We start from the raw sequence: 10,695 nt of genomic DNA, 5'->3' as shown, positions 1-10,695 counted from the left end.
AAAATTTGCTATGTAATATGATATTTTTGGATATATTTCATCTTTTCTTTTGGCTCTGAATTCTGACTTATATCCTTGGCCATGGAATTTTACTTGTTGCTAGATGGTTGTTTCATTCTAATATCTTGTTCAATTTTGGTGAGTGATTTTTTTTTATCCTATTTTGCAGCTGTTCATCCAATAGGTTTTTTTTTCTGTTTAACATATGATGGTTTGGCTGTTTCAGACAGTGAGTTGTTCTTTTTACTTTTACTAATAATTCATATATTTTATTTGATGGTCCAACCGAGTTGGTTAGTGATATTGTGTTTTTGTTTTATCTAATAGTTGATACACTTTATTTATTAGTCTGGCTTAGTTGTGTAGCGGGTTGGTGGTTTCTGAGCTATGATGTACCCAAACTTTTGCATCGTGTTACAACCGCATTTAGAGATTTAGCTTAACCTTTTATTTCATTTGGTATAAGCTTGGTTGTTGATTGATGAATTCGAACATGCTTCTATCAATTGGTTGGAATACATTGTATGTAATTGTTTTAGAAGCATATCTTGATTCCTTTACCCTTTTGGTTGGGAAATTATTGTGTACGGACACCACATGCATCTCTGCATGCGGTGGAGATGCATGCGGTGTCCGATCCTGACCGTAGATCACGGTGATGTACTGTCAGGATTATTTCCAGTTTTTTTTTTTTTAAAATTTAGATGTGACTCACCGAAATACATTAGGACTGTATATCACGTGATTTACGATCCGGATCGGACACCGCATGCAAGGTATGAAATAATTTTTACTTTTGGTTTGTTTTGACATGGTGCTTTGATATTTTTCTGAAATAAAAAGAGGGGCACTCTCACTTGTATCAAGGCGGCGCTTCCCATTGGCTCGCTCCCACGCGAGCTAATAATGAACAAATCACGTGTCACCAGATTAGCTTAGCTCCAAAATTAAACGGTTGAGATCCGTTAAACCAAAAACATCAACGGTCACAAACATCCCACGATTCTCCCTCCTTATCAAACCGCAAACGGCCCTTATTTTTCCACGTTTCCCCTCCACCATCATTTTAGCACCAAGAGCTACCCCTCTGCCGACCGCCGTCTCTCTCTCTCTCTCTCTCTCTCTCTCTCTCTCTCTCTCTGTGTGCAAAATCTATCCGTAGCCCAGCTTTAGCATCTTCCAATTCTAGGGTTTTCCTTGTCCCAACATCCCCGACTCCACTTCTTCAAGTAGAAATTCAATCAGAGCTCTTCTCGCCTTCCCAAACCTGAAAAAGGTGCCATCTTTCCAATTCAACAATCCTGATTACAGAAACTGTAATCCGAATACTGCATACAGTCCGCTCCCATGGCGGATTCTGACAACGAATCCGGCGGGCATAACAACAGCAATGCCGCCCTAAGCAGCGATTATTCATCTCGCGAACAGGACCGCTTCCTCCCCATCGCCAACGTTAGCCGAATCATGAAGAAAGCCCTCCCGGCCAACGCCAAGATCTCCAAGGATGCAAAAGAGACCGTTCAGGAATGCGTATCTGAGTTCATCAGCTTCATCACCGGCGAGGCCTCTGATAAGTGTCAGCGCGAGAAGCGCAAGACCATTAATGGTGACGATTTGCTATGGGCCATGACCACCCTTGGCTTCGAGGAGTATGTTGAGCCACTTAAGATCTATCTGCAGAAATTTCGTGAGATGGAAGGAGAGAAGGTGGGGGGTAGCAGCTCTCAGTCGCAGAAGGATGGAGGGAGTGGTAATGGAGGAAATGGGGGTGTGGGTGGTGGTATGGGGATGGGAAGCAATGCAGGGGGATTTGCAAGTGGTGCTGCGGGGATGTATGGTGGTGGTGGGATGATGATGATGGGTCAGCAGATGTATGGGTCTGCACAGCTGCCTTCTTATCATCATCAGCAACAGCAGCAGCAACAACAACATCATCAACAGATAGCTATGAGTGGGGGTGGTGGTTGGAGTTCTTCACCAACGTCTAGTGATCGGCAGGGGAGGATTTGATTGGATTTCTATCAGGTGATATATATTTTTTTAGGGGCTTCCCTTGTGTTTGACTCTTGTTTCTGCGGATATATGTGAATTTGGTAATATTTTGGTGATATTATAGTAGTATTATTATAGTCGAATATCATCACAATGCTATCAAATATCGCCAAATAACATCACAATACTATCAAATATCATCAAATACCACCAATCCACATGTGCAGATTCTATAGGTAATGTTCCCTCTGTTTTGTTGTGTTTTGTCTTTTTATTGAAGTGATATTACATGCAGATAGGGAATGTGCGGATTTGATAGTATTGTGGTGGTATTGTAGTGATATTCATTATTCATCATAATACCAACACAATATCGTCGTAATATCATCACAATACTACCAATCAGCGCGTACAGATATTGCATGTAATTTTTCCTTTTGTTTATGGGGCTACGTGTTGGGATATAGAATGTATTGTTATTGGTATAGAAGAACCTTGTTGAAGGATGAGATCTGTAACATAATGGTTTCCTGCTCCTGGAATTATCATGCGGAAGAGTTGAAGTGAAATATGTAAATTTGATGCTGAAAGACGTGTTAGTGGCCAGAGTTTTTCTTCTCAAAATGCTTCCATGGCTTACTCTGCTTACATTTCAATATTCTTCATGCAAAGTTTGTATATCAGTTTTTAAAAATTGAAATGGTGGTGTTTTTTATGTTTTATGAAAGATTAGGGTGGTAGAAATGTAAAATATAAAATTTTTGAATTAGATATCTAATCTAAAGACAGAGAAATTGAGTGGCATGTAAAAATATTATCCCAACACATCATTAAAATATTAAGCAATTGCCACAAAATTTGGTGGTTGTTTGCATGAAAAGAAAATTTGAAGTCTTCTTATCTTGATTCGGACATGGGCAAGTCATGGATTGGAATATTGGTGAAGTAAGACAGTGTACATTGTCAGGGTTGATTCGGCAAAAAACAATTTTTTCTGGTTTTGCAGAGAGAAATCATAGTTATCTCTTCAAGCTTGTCTGTGATCAGAGCTGTAGGAACAGATTCTCTTTGCTTTTCTTCCTAAAATATAATTTTGGAATGCTCGGATGGTAGCAATTTAGCATTAGCAAAATATAACAATAAAATATAATGCAACGAAGTTGAACACAGGAGCTATGGAGAAAAATTTGCGTACGTAAGAAGTACGCAGCACTGCGTAGAAGTTGCCAGCACTGCGTACGTTAGGGAGGTTATTCAGAGGGTACTGTGGGTTATATCCGTGTTATACTTTTTATAATCTCCCTATAACATACCTGTAACCTACCTATATCTTCTAGTAAGTTTCACGCTTTTGTTTTTATATATTTGTAGGTTACATGAATGTTCTGTAACCTCCCTATAACATACCTGTAACCTACCTGTGCCTTCTAGTAAGTTTCACGTTTTTGTTTTTATATATTTGTAGGTTACATGAATGTTACAAGGGATATAATGTGGATTAACCTCCCAATATCCTCTGAATAACTTCTCTATCGTAAGCAGCGCTGCGTGGGGGTCTTACGTACGCAAATTTTTTTATTTTTGGGTTTGGCATTTCTTGGCGCAGACAAAGGTCTCACCAACCTCCAGAAAAAAAGAAAGGTGTTTCCTTGCAAAATATCAATAAAGATTTTGTGGTTGCCACAAGTGGGGTAGTTCATTTTTTGGGGCTCTGATTTTTCATTCTTTCACTCAGTATTTAATATAAGGGACTTTATTGTCTAAATTTATATTTCCCAAACAAAAAAAAATAATAATAATAATTTAATTTAATTTTTTTTAATTCTAATCAATGTGAAGCTCTGTCATGCTCTTAAGTAAAATAACAAATTTTTAAAAAAAGTTAATCGACATTAAAAATTCATGAGCAGCTCATTGACACTTGTGTCAAAAAAAGATTTATTCTCACTTAAAAGGTTGAGGGTTGAAAACCTTTGTTCTTTAATCTCTCGAGATGAGGAATTTTATCATGGTGAAGATAAAGGTTTCGGGGGAGTTATTATTGGCGAACGCCGTCCACAAGTAGGAGACTGATTGATAATGAGTTGAGAGAAAAGAGGAAATCGTTTACTAAGGGTCTGTTTGGGACCGCGGTGTGGCGTAAGGTTGCGAAGTACAAGCGTTTGGGAGGGATTTGGGAGCACGGTTTGCCTGCTTTTTGGGAAAAATCGGGCCGCAGATCAAACCCCGCGGTCTGCGATCGAGCTATGATTTATTACGTAGCTTACCCTTGTCATGTCGCTCCTCTAACCATCTGTTCGACGCCAAATTGCGCTCCTCCTGTCGCCCCTCTACTTCCAGTCGCTCGTTGTTCCTCCAGTCGCTCCTCCTCTGACTCCCGTTGCTCTGCTTCAGGTCGCCCATCGATCTTCCCCTAACTCCCATCGCTCCTCTGCTGTTTGGGTCAATCGCTCCTCTGCTGTTTAGGTATTCCTTTGATTCGATCATTCAAGTAATGCATCAAATTTATTAGACAAATCCTTCTTTGATTGTCATCACCCGAAACTTTCTATTTAATATATATTAAGTTAATAATAAGGTTAATATATAGAAGTTAAATAGTTATACTATTACATACAAACCACTCAGAACTATTTACAAATCAACCATACTCTTTCATCCAATTGTCAAATTCTCACTCAAATATCAAAATTCATGGTAAAACCCCAATCCATATTCTTCAGTTTGATCAAACCCTCGTGGCAACGCAACTGCAGCTGAAAAGTTGAGAAGCTGCAGCTGCCCCAAACAGACCCTAAGAGAGATGTGACTAAGGAGAGGATTCCTTCTAGGCCCACCGTAAAATATGTTAGCATTTTTAATTCTATTATGAATGAGATATTGGGGCTGATGAGTTCAACCTCATCTTCTAATAGATCCACGTGCTAATGAGTTTAACCACATCTTAGCTTTATCCCTCAAGGAAACAAGGAAAAAGTCCAAGTCTGATAACGTCATTTGATACGTCGTCGTACTTAAATGTAGTACATAATTCTAGAAAACTAGCAAGTTGTAAGTTTGGATCCTGAGATAGTCTTCCCTCGAACTGATTATTTTGTATCATGTAGATTATGTCAGATTTCAGCTCAAATGAGTTAGCCGCTACAACAGGGGTTTGCATGCTCAAATGAATTTCATCTGTTGTATGGTTTACATAGTCTCTTAGAGGTCTTTGATGATGTTCATTTTCAACAGTTTGATTATTAATATTATTATGTAATGTGTTTGTCATTTCTTGTAAATTATGAAGTTCTTTTCATTTTCGGATTTCTCTTATGGTTTGTTCTAACTTAGAATCGTACGATACTAATCTTTCAGATCCTAAACAATGCATACAAAAGTAAGAGTTCAAAAATTAAAAATAAAATAAAATTAAACAAAAGTCTAAAAAAATGTCTTATTTTCTCCTTTTTTATAAATATATTTTTAACACAAAAATAAAAACTTATATATTTAAACAACACTATAACTTTCCTAAAATAATTTTAGTTTTTTTTAAAAAAATTCTAAGTTAAGAATTTCGTTGCTTCATTGTTTTCTTCCCCGACAACAACGCCAAAAACTTGGCCCGACCCACAATTACGCAGTTATTTAGTTTTCGAAAAGATGACAAAAAACTTGACCTAATATATTTTAGCGGCTAGTGTGCACAATAGATATGTTATAGAAATTAAAATTTGATTATAGTTTACACACTCGAGGTACTACGCAGGTATACGCATCGTTTCAAATAATATAAGATTTTCTTTTAAAACCCTAATATTTTTCCTACATGAAAGGTTAAACTCTTTTATGGGCTTAGTAAAAATTTAACTTAACTCCAGAAAATTATCTAGAAAATATGGTAGCAAGTTTATGCGTAAAAAGAAGTTACTAAATTTCTAGTAATTCTTTTTCAAAGCTTAAATAAAATGCAATAATTCTAAACTAGTTTTACGTAAAAAAGTTCAAATTATGTGAAAGTTCTTTTCCCTTGCAAAGAGATCATAATCAGTGTAAGAATCAAATGCCTAAATTTTTAAATATAGTTTTGTACAAAATAGGAGCAATCCTATTCTTACCATCTTTCGAGTGCATAAAGAACATTAGCTAACAGAGAGTTAAGTTCCTAAATCCATGGTTATGCTGGGTTGGTTTAGCTTGTCACTTCCAGATTACCCACTACGACCATTACTATGGAAAAACCTAGCCTTAAGTTTCAAACTCTAGATCAAATTGGTTAAGGTTCTAGCCTGTCACTCTAGAATGACCAATTTATGCCCATCAAAACTTATCTCCATATATATTTGTAGTAACCAATGGGCTACCTTCTCACCCACTAGATTAATGTGATTCTGTCTAGTTGAGGAACACATAGCCCTCCTAGGTCATTATGGATTCACAACAAATTTTAATATTCCGATTGGCCAGATTGAAGATGTAAATTAAGTACAAAGTAGTGAATTATCACAAGTATTGAATAAGAGAAATCTTAAATAATTTTAATCCTACACATGATTATTTCTTAATGCAAGGAGAAAGATAGAGGAAAATACTCGGTCTTCATGGGGATAATACAACAAAACATGATTTATATTGAAATCCAAGTTTACACAGTAAAACAAAATTCAAACAAAATACAAAGTACTTATCTGAAAATTCTCCCCAAGCAAATCCTTTGAAGTTCATTTGATGACTTCTTACTCCAATAGACACACCAAAATACACACTAGAAAAACTCTCACCAACACACTCTCTCACGCACACACTCATGCCGCACATACACACCCACACCTCTACTCTCTTTCAAGACACCCCTTTTTCGACCATCCAATGCTTCATTTAATAAAATTCTTAAAATCACCAATAGTCACTTCAAGCACCCCTTCAAAATTCATTCAAATTCATTGCACAAAAATCAAAACCATTTTAGGCGCCATGCCACTTTTTACTCTTTTGCTCCATTTGACCTCATTTTGGTTTTTGCCCTTTTTGCTTTTAAACTTCATCTCTTGCACCTGAAATCAAAAACACACAAAATACCTTCCATTAAAGCGCAATATCCTTAAAAATAAGCATAAAATGTATATATAAAAATAACACATTTTAAGGCGTGTCAATCATTAAATGAGGCTAGCAATAGAGAGTCCTACATGAATTTTTCATACATCATCTTCAAGAGACATGTTCATGCATATATAATTTTTATAGTCTACACATTTTTTATTCTAGATTAGTCTGAATTCGAAATTTATTTACAATACTTATGTGTATATATAGTGGTTAAGTAGGCCACCTATTATAGATCTGGCCTTGGAAAGGTTTCATATAGAGATAACCTCATAGAAAGACCATTAAGTTCAGGTTTATCTTACACATATCATTTTAACCAATACTTTGAAAAATTTTTATACCACCAACTGAGAGTAATATTATTTATAGGTAGAATGAGACTCTTGCCCCGAGTAGCCAATGAATCATGTTTGAGTTTATTGATACGAGTTCATTAGAGTGTTGCAAAGTTAGGTTTATTATTTTTAACATACATTTTGTTACATATATACAATTATAGGATTTATTGTAGTCACATGAACACCAAATATGTTTAGGCATTGCAGACTTATGTACCTCTGGAGCTGCTATTTAGGAGGCTAAGATGCTATGCTAGTGTCGTGTAAAGTGGCACCTTTCAAAGAGAGTTGCACGAAAGCTTGGATAGGTGCCTATATGATATCGAGCTAATGGAATTAAATTTATGTCATGCTAATGGTTGAATAAAGGATGATGTTAACTGGGTAGACTATCATTAATGATATATTATGATTTGGGAAAATATGGAGGCTTACATTATTGCACAAGATGAATTAGGCGTGAATCGAGAGATGGTATTTGTAACATACATGTGGTGGTATCAGTCATGTGCTACATTGCCCAGAGCTCTTTTAAATCCTTCAAACACATATGTTTTAGGGTTCCCCACCAAACGAGCCATAATATATCCTAAATTACTTATTGCTGAAACTTGCTTAGCCTACTTTTTTAAAAAAAACATAATTCAATTCAATATTACAACTTATATTCCTTGTAGAGATAAATGATTTATTCCAACCATTTTTTTGGTAGTGATGATAGTAGTCTAATGTAGGTAGTGATTGATTGGCTTGAGGTGCCATGCGACCGAATGTGACAGTCAAACTTTTTCTTAGATACACCAAATAAATATGATGTTACAATTGAGGATTTATAGTGGACAAGTTGCAAGAAGTACTCTGCACAGTTGTTATTTATGTTTTTAGCAATGTTTAAACCATGACATTCTAGGTTGATCATAGGTAGTTGCTCTTCTGCATCACAAAATGAGGGATAGTCCTGGATGTCAATTGCTACACAACTTCTCATTAGCATCAATTATAGGTTCTCATTATTAGTTCATCTTTACATGAGTAGCAGCTTGTTTTATATCATGTATGATAGTTCACAATGAAGAAAGAGGATGACATTCTTGAGCGTTTAGAGGCGCAATAACATAATTTACATGATAGATCACAACACTCTTCAAATTTCTACGTTATAGTTGATCGAACCATACCACCCATATAATGTTGAAACCAATTATGGGATATACTAGCCCAGTATAGAGAGTTGTATGATATTAATTTTCATTTTATTCATTAACATTTGAGATGTATTAGACTTCAGCTTTATTGGATATATAATATTTTTATGTTGTATATTTTTTTATTATTTTTAATGATTCTTTTCTGAATTTTTTTTACAAAATTAAATCCCATCTTACAAATAAATTAAATTTTATATTAATATTTATAAATCTTTTATAAAAATAATATGCCAACTATAATTTTAATATGATGATAACATTCTGCCATAAATTTTGTGAATGACTTATAAAATATTTTTTTATTTAAAAACTTAGATTAAGCATCTTAATTTCAGACCTGTACTAATTTTTTTTCGGGAAAAATGAACCTAAAAAATAATATGAATAATTTAAACCCACTACTTCACGACGAGAAATTACATTCTTAACCACTATGGTGCAGGTTAGTGTGCTTTAAAATTTTAGATTTAGATTTCTTAGGTTTTTTGATTGGATATATATTTTTTTAATCTAAATTTATTTCAACAAAATATAAAAAACTTAATAAAATTGTGCATAAAAATTTATTTTTTGTACTTAAAGGGCTGAATTTTAATATTATTGTTTTTTTTCAAATTTAAATAGAAAAAATAATTTTAATTACACGTGCATAAGATAATAGATTTTTTTTTTCCAACATGTTTTCAAATAATATATAAATATATTAAAATTAAAAAAAACTGTTCTCTTTAATTGTTCTTATTATTTATTTTCTGTTTTATCTTAACATCACGTAGTAGGACTGAGAAAAACAATGACAGAATTAAAAAATATTTATTTAAAAATATCCCCAAATTCTTACTAAAATTTTATAATTTGAGTTAGGTGTATATTGTTTATTACTCTTATTATTAATATTATTTAAAATAAAAAATTAAACATAAATTAAAAAAAAAACTAAATTAATTGAAACTATTTATTAGGAATAAAGAAACAAGTTTTCTTAGATCATTTTGTATGTATAAACATACAAGCATAATACTTTTTAGTTGTCATTTCTTTATTAGTAATGAGTACTAAATGGGGGCATTCACATACATAGCGCCCAATTCTTATGGATTTACATATCTCACTTCAAGCTTTTATATTTACAAGCAACATATGAAAAATAACACTCATTATCTTATTTCAATAGCAAAATTCATATTTTCACTCGAAGATAAAGCGCTGGGTATAAAAATGAAACTTTAGGTGCGAATATGTAAATCCATAAGAATTGTGTGATGCGTATGTAATTTTCGCTAACTCTTATTATTTGTAACTAAAATTTATGATGTTAAAGATAACATTATTTAATGACAAAGTTATCAATTGTTCATAAAATGTAACCTTTTTAATATAACAATAAGAACTTTTGAAGAAAATAAATTATCAAAAGGAGTCTATAATAAGAACCTTTGAATATAACAATAAGAAATATTACGTACGAATGACTTAGATGGGAATTTGATGGTATTATATGGTGGTATTATGGTTGTATTCACTACATTACTACCACAAAATGACAAATCCACATGTAATATTTTTTTCATAAATTAGAGGGTAAATACATAATTAGCTTATTTAATTAATAATCAATTTATTACATACTAAAATTGGTCTTTTTAAAGATGCCAAGTGGCTTATTCCAATTATGAATGAGTAACAAATATCTTAGGAAAGCTTGTGATCTAGTGGTTTATATTATTTTGTCATTTGGTTAGGACGAACATCAGATGCCCATCATGCCAAATTGAATTATTAAATGGGGTCAAATATCTTAATCCTTTTGAGATTGACTTAGTAATCTATTGAGAAGGTTTTTTCACTAATCATTTTAATGTGTTTTGTTCAATCATAAGGGGTATGATTATTGTTTAATGGACCACACTAACTCAATAGAGTGAATTGAGTCAAATCATAGTAAATGTGAAATACCAAAATTGGACATTGTTAAAAACATTATAAATGATTTCCATGCCCAAGTTATTAAATCAATTTTATATTTATGGCCATTTTTGCACGTTTCACCTATGTATGTTTATTTA

At 33.6% G+C, this 10,695-nt stretch overlaps 1 protein-coding gene across 1 annotated transcript; it reads left to right on the top strand.

Moving 5' to 3' along the window:
• Positions 1–1,065: 1,065 nt before the first annotated feature.
• LOC110033610 (nuclear transcription factor Y subunit B-3-like) lies at positions 1,066–2,598 on the top strand. The gene has a single exon (XM_020737647.1). It carries the CDS (start codon positions 1,348–1,350, stop codon positions 2,008–2,010), a length of 663 nt encoding a protein of 220 aa, XP_020593306.1. The 5' UTR covers positions 1,066–1,347; the 3' UTR covers positions 2,011–2,598.
• The last annotated feature ends 8,097 nt before the right edge of the window (positions 2,599–10,695 follow it).

This window comes from Phalaenopsis equestris, unplaced genomic scaffold (assembly GCF_001263595.1).
Source record: "Phalaenopsis equestris unplaced genomic scaffold, ASM126359v1 Scaffold001236, whole genome shotgun sequence".
Taxonomy (NCBI): Eukaryota; Viridiplantae; Streptophyta; class Magnoliopsida; order Asparagales; family Orchidaceae; genus Phalaenopsis; species Phalaenopsis equestris.
The sequence above is the reverse complement of the archived record's forward strand: the minus strand, read 5'-3'. Positions and strand labels throughout refer to the sequence as shown.